Source organism: Gymnoscopelus microlampas, assembly GCF_963454915.1.
Source record: "Gymnoscopelus microlampas genome assembly, chromosome: 8".
Classification (NCBI taxonomy): domain Eukaryota; kingdom Metazoa; phylum Chordata; class Actinopteri; order Myctophiformes; family Myctophidae; genus Gymnoscopelus; species Gymnoscopelus microlampas.
In genome coordinates, this window is record NC_139945.1 from 47382409 (window position 1) to 47402571 (window position 20163).

Here is a 20163-nt window from a genome sequence, read left to right on the forward strand (position 1 = left end):
TAAAACACGCTCACATGCACACACGCACACACACACACACACACACACACACACACACACACACACACACACACACACACACACACACACACACACACACACACAAAGATAACTAACAGACACAATGTAACATCGATCTATCTACTGTATCTCGTCCGTCCGTCCGTCCGTCCGTCCGTCCGTCCGTCCGTCAGTCCGTCTATCTTTACCGTATCTCCCTTCAGTCCTGCAGATCCTGGGGGGCCCTCGTCTCCTCTGTTACCCTTCTCTCCATTTGGTCCCTGGGGACCTGGCAATCCTGGCGTCCCATGGGGCCCTTGCAATCCCTGCTGCCCTGGTGCACCCTGGGAGAGAGAGAAGTTATAAAAACCTGCAGTTGTGTTTCATCTACTGCAACCAGTCTTCTACTTTTAGCCACTGCAAGCTGGCCAGAACAACCACAGTCTTCTATTGTTGGTCACATGGGACCTGTCCAGTACAACCACACATTTCTTTAGTTGGCCACTAGGAGCTGCCCGGTACAACCACAGATTGCTGCAGTTAGCAACTAGGGCAGTGGTAGGCAACCATGATTCAATATATTGTGATATTGTAATCAAGGCCATATATTGCGATTTTTGAGGAAAACTGTCATGCCAAATGCATTGGCTATAATCTGCTCCATTGTAGGCTTTTCACAGAAGCCTTCATTCTCTACAGTACTGACAGTGGTCGCTCTGCCAGGTCAACCGTGACATAACTTGGAATATTATATTAGATGTATCAAGGACTCTGACCTCTAATGACACTTTTAGGGTATGGTTATTGTACTGATTGCACTGTGAACACTGTCACTTTTATTTTCGCATTGCACTGATTGTAATAGACACTTTATTTGTTCTGGGCGGGATAGGGTGAGGTCACTGTAACCTGTGTCGTAGTTTTTCCATAGTGCAGGATAGTTGTATACGTAGGTACTGTATACACTATTGTATAGTGTTTCTGTATTCACAGTGCTTCTTATTGTTTTTATTGCCTTGTATTGCTGTATATGACAGTACTTTAACTCTAACTTATCAATAAAGGTATCTATCTATATGAAAATGAAATAAAGTACTACAGCTTCATTTATTAGGTTTCGAGAGCCTATCAGGCTTCGAACCCTATTACATCTCTACACTTTCATTATTATTATTATGGGGCCAGGCTTCCAGCATGGACCCATATTGTTATTGGCATTATTCCGTTTCTTCTTCTTCTGCCACTTTTGGCAGTTCTGGCTGAACCGTGCAGTCGCTTTTTATGAAACTCGGCCATATGATAGATGGTCATGAAAAACGATCAAGAAATAATTCTCACAATCTTTCGTCAAAAGGTGGCGCTATAGCACTCAATTGAAAAATGCCAACTTTGATCAGGTACAACTCATGCCCTGTTTCACCTACAGCCATGAAACTTCGATGCACACATGCGTCTCCTCATGCTGAACAACTTTCACACTCTGACTTTTGACCTCTGACCTTTAGATCTCCCACCATTTTGAATTATATGAAAAACAGTTAAAACCTATCTCCTCCTGGGATTTTTGAGTAATCTGCACGAAACTTTTTACACATGAACTTTGGACCTATACCAAAAAACGTTTGCAAAATATCTTCCATAAGTGAAAAAATGAAGCTTTAATGAGCCAATGAATATTGCAGTTTTATGACAATTATTCATCTGCCCCTAACTCATACATGCAGACTTACCATTCTTTGAAACTTTGCAGAAATGTAAAGGGCCATTCCAAATATCACTGAAACCAATCTTACTCCAATTGGTCAAACGGGGGCGCTATAGCAATTTTTTGAAAATTGAAACTTTAAACAGGCAAAAGTCATGCCTCGTTTGGCCGACAGCCATTAGACCTGCTTACACATGTGCCTTGACTAATGAGGAACACATCTATCACGTTGACCAGTAAGCACCGCCCTTAGGTTGTCCGCAATCTTGAGCAGTTTGAAAAACACTTAAAGGAGAATTCCGTTCATTTTAAGTGTTATGTTTGATGTGCGTCAAATCACTTACCAACGTAGAAATGAAAATCGCATGACTCCACAGATCCCCCTATCGACCCCCACCGTTGGCATGATAGTAGGATAGTGGATAGCCCAAATTCGCCTATTTTAACAAATGCAAAGTCTGTTTTTTTGCTTCTAGTACTCATTGTTGAGTCCCATGATAATGTAACAGGCGCTAAAACTCCGAGAAGCTAACGGCTAATAACAGAACAAGCTAATGCTGGTTGCCGGTTTCTCTCCCGACCTGGCAACCTGGGGCTGCCATGCAGAGAGATAAGCAGCCCCAGCATTAGCTCGTTCTGTTATTAGCCGTTAGCTTCTCGGAGTTTTAGCGCCTGTTACATTATCATGGGACTCAACAATGAGTACTAGAAGCAAAAAAACAGACTTTGCATTTGTTAAAATAGGCGAATTTGGGCTATCCACTATCCTACTATCATGCCAACGGTGGGGGTCGATAGGGGGATCTGTGGAGTCACGCGATTTTCATTTCTACGTTGGTAAGTGATTTGACGCACATCAAACATAACAGTTAAAATGAACGGAATTCTCCTTTAAACCCAGGATTTTTCAGCTATTTGCGTGAAACTGTATGATCAGTGTGATCTCTTTTTTCAGAGGTTTGTCTCTTGGTCCAATAGCGTCCCGCTTAAGTGTATGTCTCACAACCTCAAGGTCACAGGTTCAAGCCTCACTTGGTGCAGACTTCATCTAAGTTGCATTTCACACAACATGACTATCAATGAATACATTTGCAATTGTTAAAGATAACATGAAATACTTAATTGAGTGTTTTTTACATACTTCATTGTGAAAATAGCTGATCTACAATCTCACAACTTTTCAGATAGCAATGAGAGTATGTTTTTTCAATGTATAACATACTTCATTGTGAAAATAGCCGATGTACAATCTGACAACTTTTAATGGTTTGTGAGCTTGTAGATCGGCTACTTTCACTAGTTTTGCTTCTGAGGAGATGTACAATTTCTTCATTGGTAAATGGTTTGTGAACGAGTGATCTTTGTGTTAGTGAAACAGGGGCTTGGGTCATGACAGAAGGCAAGAGTTTGTGATCCTCAACAGACGATATCAGCCTGGACAAAGCTATAGCACTATAGGTAGTGTTGCAGCTACCTAAGAGTGCCTCATGATCGCAAGATTGCCGGTTCAAGCCTCACTTGATGCAGACTCATTTAAGTTGAATTGCAAAAAACATGACTCAATCTATTCCGTTTCCATGGCTCTCTCTCTCTCTTCAATCTATTCCGTTTCTATCTTCAATCTATTCCGTTTCAATGTCTCTGTCTCTTCAATCTATTCCGTTTCTATCTTCAATCTATTCCGTTTCCATGTTTCTGTCTCTTCAATCTATTCTCTCTCTCTCTCTCTCTCTCTCTCTCTCTCTCTCTCTCTCTCTCTCTCTCTCTCTCTCTCTTCAATCTATTCCGTTTCCATGTCTTTCTCTTCAATCTATTCCGTTTCCATGTCTCTCTTTCTGTCTCTTCAATCTATTCCGTTTCTATCGTCAATCTATTCATTTTCCATGTCTCTCTCTCTTCTATCTATCTATCTATCTATCTATCTATCTAACTCTCTCTCTCTCTCTCTCTCTCTCTCTCTCTCTCTCTCTCTCTCTCTCTCTCTCTCTCTCTCTCTCTCTCTCTCTCTCTCTCTCTCTCTCTCTCTCTCTCTCTCTCTCTCTCTCTCTCTCTCTCTCTGAGGGGTGGCAATAGCTGAGTGGTTAGGGAGCCAGAGGCTCTGGTTGCCCCAGGTACGATTCCAGGCCAGTGGGTAGCAAATGTGTCAATGAAATTTGTCCCTGAGCAAGACTCTTAACTCCTAATTGCTCACAGGCCCTCACTGGAAACAAGACCGCAAGGACTTTCATGAACTGACCTGTTAAAGGAATTATCATTTCTCTTTCTCTCTCCTGGCCCCGTATTATCGCTGCTTGCAGCTATATATATATATATTTTTTTTTCAAATGACACTTTGAATCTAATCTATTCCATTTCACAGTGAAATGAGCACCATAGGGTTAAATAAAGCTTAGTTTAGGGCTAATCAAGGACTTGTTGATCTATGATTTATTACGGGGCCAGAGCTCAGCTCTGGACCTGTTTTGTTATTGGCAGTATTCTGTCACTTCTTCTTCTTCTTCTGCCACTTTTCGCAGTTCTGGCTGAACCGTGCAGTCGCTTTTTACGAAACTCGGCCATATGGTAGATGGTCATGAAAAACTATCAAGAAATAATTCTCACAATCTTTCGTCCAAAGGTGGCGCTATAGCACTCAATTGAAAATGGCAACTTTGAACAGGTACAACTCATGCCCTGTTTGACCTACAGCCATGAAACTTGGATACACATATGCGTCTCCTCATGCTGAACAACTTTCACCTTCTGACTTTTGACCTCTGACCTTTAGATCTCCCACCATTTTGAATTTGGCTCCTAACTTCTGCATTTTTTCACTTATGGAAAATCCGTTGGAATTTTTTTTAGGCAGAGGTCCAAAGTTGAAGTGTTAAACGTTTCGTGCAGATTGCTCAAAAATCCCAGGAGGAGATAGATTTTAACTATTACAGTTTTATGAAAATTATTCATCTGCACCTAAAACATACATGCAGACTCACATTTCTTTGAAACTTTGCAGAAATGTACAGGGTAATTCCAAATATCACTGAAACCAATCTTACTCCAATTGGCCAAAGGGGGGCGCTATAGCAATTCTTTGAAAATGCAAACTTTAAACAGGCATAAGTCATGCCTCGTTTGGCCGAAAGTCGTGAAACTTGCTTACACTTGTGCCTTGACTCATGAGGAACACATGTATCGCTTTGACCAGTAAGCTCCGCCCTTAGATTGTCCGCAATTTTGAGCAGTTTGAAAAAGACTTGTTTTTGGCAATTCTGGCTTAACCGTGCATACGCTTTTTACAAAACTCGGCCATATGGTAGATGCACATGAAAAACTATCAAGAAATAATTCTCACACTCATTCGTCAAAGGGTGGCGCTATAGCACTCAATTGAAAGTGCCAACTTTGAACAGGTACAACTCATGCCCTGTTTGACCTACAACCATTAAACTTCGATAGACACATGCGTCTCTTCATGCCCGACAACTTTCGTGGTCTGACTTTTGACCTCTGACCTTTAGATCGCCCACCATTTTGAATTATATGAAAAACAGCCATTGGCTCATAACTTCTGCATTTTTTTCACTTATGGAAAATCCGCCGCTTTTGTTTTGTCGGCAAAGGTCCTAAGTTCATGTGTAAAATGTTTTGTGCAGATTACTCAAAAATCCCAGGAGGAAATAGATTTTAACTATTGCAGTTTTATGAAAATTATTCATCTGCCCCTAACACATACATGCAAGACTCACATTTCTTTGAAACGTTGCAGTAATGTAGAGAGTCATTCCAAATATCACTGAAACCAATCTCACTCCAATTGGCCAAAGGGGGGCGCTATAGCAATTTTTTGAAAATGCAAACTTTAAACAGGCAAAAGTCATGCCTCGTTTGGCCGAAAGTCGTGAAACTTGCTTACACTTGTGCCTTGACTCATGAGGAACACATCTATCGCTTTGACCAGTAAGCTCCGCCCTTAGATTGTCCGCAATTTTGAGCAGTTTGAAAAACACTTAAACCCAGGATTTTTCAGCTATTTGCGTGAAACTGTATCATCTGTGTGGTCTCCTTTTTCACAGTTCCTTGTCTGTTGGTCCAATGGCGTCTCCCTTAAATGAGTGCCTCACAATCTCAAGGTCGCAGTTCAAGCCTCACTTGATGCAGACTTCATTTAAGTTGAATTGCAAACAACATGACTGTATCAATGAATACATGTGCAAATGATAAAGATAACCTGAAATGCTTATTTGAGAGTACGCTTTTTCAATGTATGACATACTTCATTCTGAAAATAGCCGATCTACAATCTCAAAACTTTTCAGATAGCAACGTGTTTCTGAGCTTGTAGATCAGCTGCTTTCACGGTTTTCGGTTGCGGGGAGACATACAATTTCTCTATTGGTAAATGGTTTGTGAACGATCTTAGTGTTGGCTTGGTTCATGACAGAAGGCAAGAGTTTATGATCTTCAACAGACAACATCAGCCTGGACAAAGCTATAGCACTATAGGTAGTGTTGAAGCCTATTAGTCCGAAGATTGAGAATTCGATTCCTGTCAATGGCAATAGGTTGAGATGTCCAATCAATCCATTCTGTTTCCATCTCTCTCTCTCTCATCAATCTATTCCGTTTCCATGTCTCTTTTCAATCTATTCCGTTTCCATCTCTCTCTCTCTCTCTCTCTCTCTCTCTCTCTCTCTCTCTCTCTCTCTCTCTCTCTCTCTCTCTCTCTCTCTCTCTCTCTCCAGTTTCTATGTCTGTCTGTCTCTCACTGGCCCCGTATTATCGCTGCTTGCAGCTATATTTATGGGGCCAGGCTTCCAGCATGGACCCATATTGTTATTCGCATTATTTCCGTTTCTTCTTCTGCCACTTTTGGCAGTTCTGGCTGAACCGTGCAGTCGCTTTTTATGAAACTCGGCCATATGATAGATGGTCATGAAAAACGATCAAGAAATAATTCTCACAATCTTTCGTCAAAAGGTGGCGCTATAGCACTCAATTGAAAAATGCCAACTTTGAACAGGTACAACTCATGCCGTGTTTGACCTACAGCCATGAAACTTCGATGCACACATGCGTCTCCTCATGCTGAACAACTTTCACCCTCTGACTTTTGACCTCTGACCTTTAGATCTCCCACCATTTGGAATTATATGAAAAACAGTTAAAACCTATCTCCTCCTGGGATTTTTGAGTAATCTGCACGAAACTTTTTACACATGAACTTTGGACCTATACCAAAAAACGTTTGCAAAATATCTTCCATAAGTGAAAAAATGAAGCTTTAATGAGCCAATGAATATTGCAGTTTTATGACAATTATTCATCTGCCCCTAACACATACATGCAGACTTACCATTCTTTGAAACTTTGCAGAAATGTAAAGGGCCATTCCAAATATCACTGAAACCAATCTTACTCCAATTGGTCAAACGGGGGCGCTATAGCAATTTTTTGAAAATTGAAACTTTAAACAGGCAAAAGTCATGCCTCGTTTGGCCGACAGCCATTAGACCTGCTTACACATGTGCCTTGACTAATGAGGAACACATCTATCACGTTGACCAGTAAGCACCGCCCTTAGATTGTCCGCAATCTTGAGCAGTTTGAAAAACACTTAAACCCAGGATTTTTCAGCTATTTGCGTGAAACTGTATGATCTGTGTGATCTCCTTTTTCACAGGTTCTTGTCTGTTGGTGGCTTCTCGCTTAAATGTGTGCCCCACAACCTGAAGGTCACCAGTTCAAGCCTCACTTGGTGCAGACTTCATCTAAGTTGCATTTCACACAACATGACTATCAATGAATACATCTGCAATTGTTAAAGATAACATGAAATACTTAATTGAGTGTTTTTTACATACAGCTGATCTACAATCTCACAACTTTTCAGATAGCAATGAGAGTATGTTTTTTCAATGTATAACATACTTCATTGTGAAAATAGCCAATGTACAATCTGACAACTTTTAATGGTTTGTGAGCTTGTAGATCGGCTACTTTCACTAATTTTGGTTCTGAGGAGATGTACAATTTCTTCATTGGTAAATGGTTTGTGAACGAGTGATCTTAGTGTTAGTGAAACAGGGGCTTGGGTCATGACAGAAGGCAAGAGTTTGTGATCCTCAACAGACAATATCAGCCTTGACAAAGATATAGCACTATAGGTAGTGTTGCAGCTACCTAAGAGTGCTTCATGACCGTAAGGTTGCCGGTTCAAGCCTCACTTGATGCAGACTCATTTAAGTTGAAATGCAAAAAACATGACTCAATCTATTCCGTTTCCATGGCGCTCTCTCTCTCTCTTCAATCTATTCCATGTCTTTCTCTTCAATCTATTCCGTTTCCATGTCTCTCTCTCTGTCTCTTCAATCTATTCCATTTGTCTCTCTCTATGTCTCTTCTATCTATCTATCTATCTCTATGTCTCTTCTATCTATCTATCCATCTATCTCTATGTCTCTTCTATCTATCTATCTATCTATCTCTCTCTCTCTCTCTCTCTCTCTCTCTCTCTCTCTCTCTCTCTCTCTCTCTCTCTCTCTCTCTCTCTCTGAGGGGTGGCCATAGCTGAGTGGTTAGTGAGCCCGCCTAGGGAGCCAGAGACTCTGGTTGCCCCAGGTACGATTCCAGGCCAGGTCAGCAAATGTGTCGATGAAATGAAATTTGTCCCTGAGCAAGACTCTTAACCCCTAATTGCTCACAGGCACTCATTGGAAACAAGACCGCAAGGACTTTCATGAACTGACCTGTTAAAGGAATTATCATTTCTCTTTCTCTCTCCTGGCCCCATATTATCGCTGCTTGCAGCTATATTTATGGGGCCAGGCTTCCAGCATGGACCCATATTGTTATTCGCATTATTTCCGTTTCTTCTTCTGCCACTTTTGGCAGTTCTGGCTGAACCGTGCAGTCGCTTTTTATGAAACTCGGCCATATGATAGATGGTCATGAAAAACGATCAAGAAATAATTCTCACAATCTTTCGTCAAAAGGTGGCGCTATAGCACTCAATTGAAAAATGCCAACTTTGAACAGGTACAACTCATGCCGTGTTTGACCTACAGCCATGAAACTTCGATGCACACATGCGTCTCCTCATGCTGAACACCTTTCACACTCTGACTTTTGACCTCTGACCTTTAGATCTCCCACCATTTGGAATTATATGAAAAACAGTTAAAACCTATCTCCTCCTGGGATTTTTGAGTAATCTGCACGAAACTTTTTACACATGAACTTTGGACCTATACCAAAAAACGTTTGCAAAATATCTTCCATAAGTGAAAAAATGAAGCTTTAATGAGCCAATGAATATTGCAGTTTTATGACAATTATTCATCTGCCCCTAACACATACATGCAGACTTACCATTCTTTGAAACTTTGCAGAAATGTAAAGGGCCATTCCAAATATCACTGAAACCAATCTTACTCCAATTGGTCAAACGGGGGCGCTATAGCAATTTTTTGAAAATTGAAACTTTAAACAGGCAAAAGTCATGCCTCGTTTGGCCGACAGCCATTAGACCTGCTTACACATGTGCCTTGACTAATGAGGAACACATCTATCACGTTGACCAGTAAGCACCGCCCTTAGATTGTCCGCAATCTTGAGTAGTTTGAAAAACACTTAAACCCAGGATTTTTCAGCTATTTGCGTGAAACTGTATGATCTGTGTGATCTCCTTTTTCACAGGTTCTTGTCTGTTGGTGGCTTCTCGCTTAAATGTGTGCCCCACAACCTGAAGGTCACCAGTTCAAGCCTCACTTGGTGCAGGCTTCATCTGAGTTGCATTTCACACAACATGACTATCAATGAATACATCTGCAATTGTTAAAGATAACATGAAATACTTAATTGAGTGTTTTTTACATACAGCTGATCTACAATCTCACAACTTTTCAGATAGCAATGAGAGTATGTTTTTTCAATGTATAACATACTTCATTGTGAAAATAGCCAATGTACAATCTGACAACTTTTAATGGTTTGTGAGCTTGTAGATCGGCTACTTTCACTAATTTTGGTTCTGAGAAGATGTACAATTTCTTCATTGGTAAATGGTTTGTGAACGAGTGATCATAGCTGAATGGTTAGTGAGCCCGCCTAGGGAGCCAGAGGCCCTGGTTGCCCCAGGTTCGATTCCAGGCCAGGTCAGCATATGTGTCGATGAAATGAAATTTGTCCCTGAGCAAGACTCTTAACCCCTAATTGCTCACAGGTTCTCATTGGAAACAAGACCGCAAGGACTTTCATGAACGACCTGTTAAAAGGAATTATCCTTATCCTTATCTTAGTGTTAGTGAAACAGGGGCTTGGGTCATGACAGAAGGCAAGAGTTTGTGATCCTCAACAGACAATATCAGCCTGGACAAAGATATAGCACTATAGGTAGTGTTGCAGCTACCTAAGAGTGCTTCATGACCGTAAGGTTGCCGGTTCAAGCCTCACTTGATGCAGACTCATTTAAGTTGAAATGCAAAAAACATGACTCAATCTATTCCGTTTCCATGGCGCTCTCTCTCTCTCTCTCTTCAATCTATTCCATTTCCATGTCTTTCTATTCAATCTATTCCGTTTCCATGTCTCTCTCTCTGTCTCTTCAATCTATTCCATTTGTCTCTCTCTATGTCTCTTCAATCTATTCCGTATCTATCTATCTCTCTCTCTCTCTCTCTCTCTCTCTCTCTCTCTCTATCTATCTCTCTCTCTCTCTCTCTCTCTCTCTCTCTCTCTCTCTCTCTCTCTCTCTCTCTCTCTCTCTCTCTCTCTCTCTCTCTCTCTCTCTCTCTCTCTCTCTCTCTCTCTCTCTCTCTCTCTCTCTCTCTCTCTCTCTGAGGGGTGGCCATAGCTGAGTGGTTAGTGAGCCCGCCTAGGGAGCCAGAGACTCTGGTTGCCCCAGGTACGATTCCAGGCCAGGTCAGCAAATGTGTCGATGAAATGAAATTTGTCCCTGAGCAAGACTCTTAACCCCTAATTGCTCACAGGCACTCATTGGAAACAAGACCGCAAGGACTTTCATGAACTGACCTGTTAAAGGAATTATCATTTCTCTCTCCTGGCCCCATATTATCGCTGCTTGCAGCTATATTTATTATTATTCTTCCGCCGTTTTTGCCAGTTCTGGCCTAACCGCCTGGTCACTTCTTATGAAATTCGGCAATATGGTAGAGGGCTATGCCAAACGGCGAAAACCCGAAACTCACAACCATTGGCCAAAGGGTGGCGCTGTAGCACTCAATTGAAAATGCCAACTTTGAACAGGTACAGCTCATGCCCTGTTCGACCTACAGCCATGAAACTTCGATACACACATGCGTCTCCTCATGCCTAACAACTTTCACTGTTTGACTTTTGACCTCTGACCTTTAGATCTCCCACCATTTCGAATTCTATGAAAAGCAGTAAAAAGCAGTAAAAATCTAACTCCTCCTGGGATTTATGAGCAATCTGTACGAAACTGTATACACATGAACTTTGGACCAATGCCGACAGACGTAACCAAGCGGATTTTCCATAAGTGAAAACGTTAAGCTTTTATAAGCCAATGAAAATTGCAGCTTTATTTTAATTTTTCATCTGCCCCTAACACATACATGCAGACTCACATTTGTTTGACACTTTGCAATATTGTAGAGGGTCCTTCCAAGTATCACTGAAACCAATCTTACTCCAATTGGTCAAAGGGGGGCGCTATAGCAATTTTTTGAAAATGCAAACTTTAAACAGGCAAAAGTCATGCCTCGTTTGGCCGACAGCCGTTAAACCTGCTTACACATGTGCCTTGACTCATGAGGAACACATGTATCACTTTGACCAGTAAGCTCTGCCCTTAGATTGTCTGCAATTTTGAGCAGTTTGAAAAACATTTAAATCCAGGATTTCTGAGCAATTTGCATGAAACTGTGTCAAATACATGTTTGACGCCCTTTTTCACAGGTTCAGGTGTGTTGGTTCAATAGCTTGATCGCTTAATCATCTGCCTTGAAACCATAGGGTAGCCGGTTCGAATCCCACCTCAGGTAGACTTAATTATAATTGCATTGCACACAACATGACTATATCAATGAATACATGTGCAATTGTTAAAGATGACGAGAAATGCATACTTGAAAGTAGTTATTTTCAATGTACGACGTACTTCATTCGCGCTTTTGTTTTGTTTTGTTGGATTCTCCCTTTTCACTGTCTAAGGCTGTGTATTGGATAGCTCCACCAGTAGAGTGTGAGTCTCATGTGCCGAAGGTCCCTGGTTCGAATCCCACTTATTACAGTTCACATTTAAATTGCATTGTACAAAACATGACCCTGTTAATTCAGACATGTGCAATGTTTAGACAATAACACGAAATGCTTTTGAGAGTAGTTGTTTTTTATGTATGACATACTTTCTTGTGAAAATAGCCGATCTACAATCTCACACCTTTTTAGATAGCAACGCGTTGTGAGCTTGTAGATCGACTATTTTCCACTAGTTTCCATTCTGAAATATATTGAGCAGTTTGAAAAACATTTAAACCAAGGATTTCTGAGCAATTTGCGTGAAAGTGTGTCATGTGTGTGAACTCCCGTTTCACTAGTACAGGTCTGTTGGCCCAATGGCTTAATCATCTGCCTTGAAACCACAGGGTTCCTGGTTCGAATCCCACGTCATGTAGAATTCATTATAATTGCGTTGCACACAACATGACTGTATCAATGAATACATGTGCAATTGTTAACCAGTAAACTCCGCCCTTAGATTGTCTGCAATTTTGAGCAGTTTGAAAAACATTTAAATCCACTATTTCTGAGCAATTTGCGTGAAAGTGTGTCATGTGTGTGAACTCCCTTTTCATCAGTTCGGGTCTGTTGGCCCAATGGCTTAATCATCTGTCTTGATACCAGAGGGTCGCCGGTTCAAATCTCACCTCATGCAGACCTCAACTCAATTGCATTGCACACAACATGACTGTATCAATGAATAAACATGCAATTGTTAAATTAAACGCTTATTGAGAGTAGTTGTTTTCAATGTATGATGTACTTCATTCCCTCTTTTGTTTTGTTTTGTTTTGTTGGATTCTCCCTTCTCACTGACCAAGGCTGTGGATTGAATAGCTTGATCAATACAGTGTTAGTCTCATGTGCCAAAGGTCCACGGTTCAAACCCCACTCGTCACAGTTTACATTTAAATTGCATTATACAAAACATGACCCTGTTAATTCAGACATGTGCACTTTTTAAACAATACCATGAATTGCTTTTGAGAGTAGTTGTTTTTTATGTATGACATACTTTCTTGTGAAAATAGCTGATCTACAATCTCACACCGGAAGAACCTATAGGACGGAAAAACCTATAGATATCAACAGACACCATCAGGGAGGCCATATCTTTAGCTCAATGAGAAGAGAGGCAGCCTGTGAATCCATAGGTCGCTGGTTCGATCCCTGTCCCCAACAATGCGTTGAGGTGATCATCATTTGGAGTTCCCCCTATTCCCATGGATTGGATCCACCCCTCTCACCTGCTCTCACTCATCACCAATCACACCTGCCACATGCACAGTACAATTTTTAGGTACTTTTACTTTACTACTCTACTCTACTACAATTACAGCAGATGACAGCTTTAGTTACTTGTTACTTTGCAGATGTAATTATTAATACAACACCTAGAGTAACCACATACAGCCGATCTACAATGTGACGCGTTATGAGCTTGTATGTATATAATAAGCAACCCATGCTGTATGATAACTTACCACATATGAAATCCAATTCTGTCTATCCAATAGCTCAGTCTGTACTGTGGCCATAGCTGAGTGGTTAGTGAGCCCACCTAGGGAGCCAGAGGCCCTGGTTGCCCCAGGTACGATTCCAGGCCAGGCCAGCAAATGTGACGATGAAATGAAATTTGTCCCTGAGCAAGACTCTTAACCCCTAAATGCTCACAGGCCCTCATTGGAAACAAGACCGCAAGGACTTTCATGAACGGACCTGGAATTATCCTTATCCTTTACACTGTCTACCCACAAGTCTATAGGTCCCTGGTTCAAACCCCAATTTAACCGGTCCAAATATAATTTACTGAACAAAAATCATGACTTTGTTAATTAATGCATGTTCACTTCTTCTCTCTCGCTCTCTCTCTTACTGCCTCTCTTTCTCACTGCCTCTCTCTCTCTCTCTCCCTCTCTCTCTCTCTCTCTTTCTTTTCTCTCTCTCTCTCTCTCTCTCTCTCTCTCTCTCTCTCTCTCTCTCTCTCTCTCTCTCTCTCTCTCTCTCTCTGCCACTCTGTCACTGTCTGTCTGTCTGCCAGTCTGCCACTCTGTCACTGTCTGTCTGTCTGCCACTCTGTCACTGTCTGTCTGTCTGTCTGTCTGCCAGTCTGCCAGTCTGCCACTCTGTCACTCTGTCACTCTGTCACAGTCTGTCTGTCTGCCAGTCTGCCACTCTGTCACTGTCTGTCTGTCTGCCAGTCTGCCACTCTGTCACTGTCTGTCTGTCTGTCTGCCAGTCTGCCACTCTGTCACAGTCTGTCTGTCTGTCTGCCAGTCTGCCACTCTGTCACTGTCTGTCTGTCTGCCAGTCTGCCAGTCTGCCACAGTCTGTCTGTCTGCCAGTCTGCCAGTCTGCCACTCTGTCACTGTCTGTCTGTCTGCCAGTCTGCCACTCTGCCACTCTGTCACAGTCTGTCTGTTTGTCTGTCTGCCACTCTGTCACAGTCTGCCAGTCTGCCAGTCTGTCACAGTCTGCCAGTCTGCCACTCTGTCACTGTCTGTCTGTCTGTCTGCCAGTCTGCCACAGTCTGTCTGCCAGTCTGCCACAGTCTGTCACAGTCTGCCAGTCTGCCACTCTGTCACAGTCTGCCAGTCTGCCAGTCTGCCACTCTGTCAAAGTCTGCCAGTCTGCCAGTCTGCCACTCTGTCACAGTCTGCCAGTCTGCCATTATTCTCGAAACCGCTCATTGCTGCTTGCAGCTATATTTTTAAATGTATTCAAATGTATCCAAAAAATATTAGATCTACCAGCTAAAGCCCGATTTATACTTCCTCATAAGACGTGTTGCACGCCGATCTAACATTACATTCTGTAATGTTATTAAGGTTTTGAGGCCATCAGGCTCAAAGCCTTTCTTGGGATACTAGGCTTTCACTATTATTATTCTTCCGCCGGTTTTGCCAGTTCTGGCCTAACCGCCTGGTCACTTTTTATGAAATTCGGCAATATGGTAGAGGGCTATGCCAAACGGCGAAAACCCGAAACTCACAACCATTGGCCAAAGGGTGGCGCTGTAGCACTCAATTGAACATGCCAACTTTGAACAGGTACTGCTCATGCCCTGTTTGACCTACAGCCATGAAACTTTGATACACACATGCGTCTCCTCATGCCTAACAACTTTCACTGTTTGACTTTTGACCTCTGACCTTTAGATCTCCCACCATTTCGAATTCTATGAAAAGCAGTAAAAAGCAGTAAAAATCAAACTCCTCCTGGGATTTTTGAGCAATCTGTACGAAACTGTATACACATGAACTTTGGACCAATGCCGACAGACGTAACCAAGCGGATTTTACATAAGTGAAAACGTTAAGCTTTTATAAGCCAATGAAAATTGCATGTTTTATGACGATTATTCATCTGCCCCTAACACATACATGCAGACTCACATTTGTTTGACACTTTGCAATATTGTAGAGGGTCATTCCAAGTATCACTGAAACCAATCTTACTCCAATTGGTCAAAGGGGGGCGCTATAGCAATTTTTTGAAAATGCAAACTTTAAACAGGCAAAAGTCATGCCTCGTTTGGCCGACAGCCGTTAAACCTGCTTACACATGTGCCTTGACTCATGAGGAACACATGTATCACTTTGACCAGTAAGCTCTGCCCTTAGATTGTCTGCAATTTTGAGCAGTTTGAAAAACATTTAAATCCAGGATTTCTGAGCAATTTGCGTGAAACTGTGTCAAATACATGTTTGAGGCCCTTTTTCACAGGTTCAGGTGAGTTGGTTCAATAGCTTGATCGCTTAATCATCTGCCTTGAAACCATAGGGTAGCCGGTTCGAATCCCACCTCAGGTAGACTTCATTATAATTGCATTGCACACAACATGACTATATCAATGAATACATGCAATTGTTAAAGATGACGAGAAATGCATACTTGAAAGTAGTTATTTTCAATGTATGACATACTTCATTCGCCCTTTTGTTTTGTTTTGTTGGATTCTCCCTTTTCACTGTCTAAAGCCGTGTATTGGATAGCTCTACCAGTAGAGTGTGAGTCTCATGTGCCGAAGGTCCCTGGTTCAAATCCCACTTATTACAGTTCACATTTAAATTGCATTGTACAAAACATGACCCTGTTAATTCAGACATGTGCAATGTTTAGACAATAACACAAAATGCTTTTGAGAGTAGTTGTTTTTTTATGTATGACATACTTTCTTGTGAAAATAGCCGATCTACAATCTCACACCTTTTTAGATAGCAACGCGTTGTGAGCTTGTAGATCGACTATTTTCCACTAGTTTCCATTCCAAAATATATTGAGCAGTTTGAAAAACATTTAAACCAAGGATTTCTGAGCAATTTGCGTGAAAGTGTGTCATGTGTGTGAACTCCCTTTTCACTAGTACAGGTCCGTTGGCCCAATGGCTTAATCATCTGCCTTGATACCGCAGAGTCGCCGGTTCAAATCCCACGTCATGCAGACTTCAACTCAATTGCATTGCACACAACATGATTGTATCAATGAATAAACATGCAATTGATAAATGAAATGCTTATTGAGAGTACTTATTTTCAATGTATGATGTACTTCATTCCCTCTTTTGTTTTGTTTTGTTGGATTCTCCTTTTTCACTGACTAAGGCTGTGCATTGAATAGCTTGATCAATACACTGTTAGTCTCATGTGCCAGAGGTCCATGGTTCAAACCCTTTCTTCCTTGGAAATGTCAAATGACAAATTCTGTACATGGCTAAATGACCGAAATAAACTATTCATTCATTCATTCATTCAAACCCCACTCGTCACAGTTTACATTTAAATTGCATTGTACAAAACATGACCCTGTTAATTCAGACATGTGCAATTTTTAAACAATAACATGAAATGGTTTTGAGAGTAGTTGTTTTTTATGTATGACATACTTTCTTGTGAAAATAGCTGATCTACAATCTCACACCGGAAGAACCTATAGGACGGAAAAACCTATAGATATCAACAGACACCATCAGGGAGGCCATATCTTTAGCTCAATGAGAAGAGAGGCAGCCTGTGAATCCATAGGTCGCTGGTTCGATCCCTGTACCCAACAATGCGTTGAGGTGTTCATCATTTGGAATTCCCCCTATTCCCATGGATTGGATCCACCCCTCTCACCTGCTCTCACTCATCACCAATCACACCTGCCACATGCACAGTACAATTTTTAGGTACTTTTACTTTACTACTCTACTCTACTACAATTACAGCAGATGACAGCTTTAGTTACTTGTTACTTTGCAGATGTAATTATTAATACAACACCTACAGTAACCACATTACATTACATTACATTACAGTCATTTAGCAGACGCTTTTATCCAAAGCGACTTACAATAAGTGTATTCAACATAGGTAGGGAACGAAAACTACTAATCACCAGAAGTTTTAAGTACATTTCCTGCAAAAACAAGCAACCAAGAGTATACCTAGCGCTAAGGTAAAAGTGCAATATATCAGCTACCTACTTTCTTAAATAGATGAGACAAAAATGGCAAAATCAAATGAGCACGAGCTAAAACAAATAAGTGTATCGACTAAACAAGATCCAATAAAACAATACAAAAATAAAACAAGAGTTCGTACAACTAGTTAACAACAAGTAGGCCAGGCAAAGAGGAAGGATAGTGTTTCCTGAAGAGGTGGGTTTTCAGCCTGCGGCGAAAGATGGGCAGTGACTCTGCTGTCCTGACATCAGTGGGAAGTTCATTCCACCACTGTGGGGCCAGAACAGAAAAAAGTCGTGACCGTGTCGATCGACCAGAAGGACCGTTGAGTGGCGAGGGAGTCAGTCGCCCCGAGGTGGCAGACCGGAGTGGTCGGGCAGGGGTGTGGGCATTGACCAAAACCCGGAGGTAAGAAGGAGCTGTTCCTTTCACTGCTCTATAGGCTAGCACCAGGGTTTTAAACTGAATGCGAGCTGCTACGGGGAGCCAGTGCAGAGAACGGAGAAGGATAGTTGTGTGGGAGAACTTGGGGCGGTTGAACACCAGACGAGCCGCAGCTTTCTGAACAAGCTCCAGAGGTCTGATGGCTGATGCCGGAGCACCAGCAAGGAGGGAGTTGCAGTAGTCCAGGCGGGAGATGACAAGAGCCTGGATGAGCACCTGGGCTGTTTTCTCCGTGAGGAAGGGGCGAATCCTCCTGATGTTGTAGAGGAGGAATCTGCAGGACCGTGTCACTGATGCGATGTTAGCCGAGAACGACAGTTGATCGTCCAGGGTCACACCCAGATTCTTCGCAGTCCGAGTTGACGTCACCACAGCATTCTCAATGGTGATGGCCATGTCTCGGTGAGGACAGCCCTTCCCCGGGATGAACATCAGCTCGGTCTTGTCCAGGTTGAGCTTCAGGTGGTTCGTCGACATCCACTCCGAGATGTCAGCCAGACAAGCAGCAATGCGTGCCTCCACTTGTGTGTCAGAGGGGGGGAATGAGAGGATCAGCTGGGTGTCATCGGCATAGCAGTGGTAGGAAAAGCCATGGGAGTGGATGACAGCACCAAGAGATGTAGTGTAGAGGGAGAAAAGAAGAGGACCCAGAACCGAGCCTTGGGGAACCCCAGTAGTGAGCCTGTGTGGTTCTGACACAGACCCTCTCAGCATCACCTGGTAGGAGCGACCCGTCAGGTAGGATGCAAACAGGGAGAGTGCAGAGCCTGAGACACCCATCCCCTCGAGGGTGGAGAGGAGGATCTGGTGGTTCACTGTGTCGAACGCTGCAGACAGGTCCAGGAGTATCAGGACTACCACATACAGCCGATCTACAATGTGACGCGTTATGAGCTTGTATGTATATAATAAGCAACCCATGCTGTATGATAACTTACCACATATGAAATCCAATTCTGTCTATCCAATGGCTCAGTCTGTACTGTGGCCATAGCTGAGTGGTTAGTGAGCCCACCTAGAGAGCCAGAGGCCCTGGTTGCCCCAGGTACGATTCCAGGCCAGGCCAGCAAATGTGTCGATGAAATTTGTCCCTGAGCAAGACTCTTAACCCCTAATTGCTCACAGGCCCTCATTGGAAACAAGACCGCAAGGACTTTCATGAACGGACCTGGAATTATCCTTATCCTTTACACTGTCTACCCACAAGTCTATAGGTCCCTGGTTCAAACCCCAATTTAACCGGTCCAAATATAATTTACTGAACAAAAATCATGACTTTGTTAATTAATGCATGTTCACTTCTTCTCTCTCGCTCTCTCTCTTACTGCCTCTCTTTCTCACTGCCTCTCTCTCTCCCTCTCTCTCTTTCTTTTCTCTCCCTCTCTCTCTCCTCTCTCTCTCTCTCTTTCCCCTCCCTCTCTCTCTCTCTCTTTCTCTCTCTCACTCTGTCACTGTCTGTCTGTCTGCCAGTCTGCCACTCTGTCACTGTCTGTCTGTCTGCCAGTCTGCCACTCTGTCACTGTCTGTCTGTCTGCCAGTCTGCCAGTCTGCCACTCTGTCACTCTGTCACTGTCTGTCTGTCTGTCTGTCTGTCTGCCAGTCTGCCACTCTGTCACAGTCTGTCTGTCTGCCACTCTGTCACTCTGTCACAGTCTGTCTGTCTGCCAGTCTGCCACTCTGTCACTGTCTGTCTGTCTGCCAGTCTGCCAGTCTGCCACTCTGTCACTGTCTGTCTGTCTGCCAGTCTGCCACTCTGTCACAGTCTGTCTGTCTGTCTGTCTGCCAGTCTGCCACTCTGTCACTGTCTGTCTGTCAGCCAGTCTGCCAGTCTGCCACAGTCTGTCTGTCTACCAGTCTGCCAGTCTGCCACTCTGTCACAGTCTGCCACTCTGCCAGTCTGCCACTCTGTCACAGTCTGCCAGTCTGCCACTCTGTCACAGTCTGCCAGTCTGCCACTCTGTCACTGTCTGTCTGTCTGTCTGCCAGTCTGCCAGTCTGCCACTCTGTCACAGTCTGCCAGTCTGCCAGTCTGCCACTCTGTCACAGTCTGCCAGTCTGCCACTCTGTCACAGTCTGCCAGTCTGCCAGTCTGCCACTCTGTCACAGTCTGCCAGTCTGCCAGTCTGCCATTATTCTCAAAACCGCTCATTGCTGCTTGCAGCTATATTGTTTATGTTGTTATTGTTGCAATAGTACATAATACAAGGTGACTGTACACATGTTTATGCCTTATTTGCACTTTTTTCCATTTAATTTAGTTTTACACTGATGTTGCTATTGCTGCTACTTTATAGAAATTCATCATAAGGCTTCTTATGTTATC

General features: G+C 42.8%; 1 protein-coding gene across 5 annotated transcripts in view; it reads right to left on the reverse strand.

Annotated features, from left to right (window-relative positions):
• Nucleotides 1-20163, reverse strand: part of col4a4 (collagen, type IV, alpha 4) — a 141020-nt gene that overhangs the window by 96302 nt on the left and 24555 nt on the right. For all 5 annotated transcript variants that reach the window (XR_014601356.1, XR_014601357.1, XR_014601358.1 and 2 more), the window contains one exon: nucleotides 210-344. Coding sequence is in view for 1 of the 5 variants with exons in the window: in XM_084065334.1 (XP_083921460.1) it covers nucleotides 210-344 (135 nt within the window). In the remaining 4 variants the exon portion in view is untranslated. The remainder of the gene's footprint in view (nucleotides 1-209; nucleotides 345-20163) is intronic.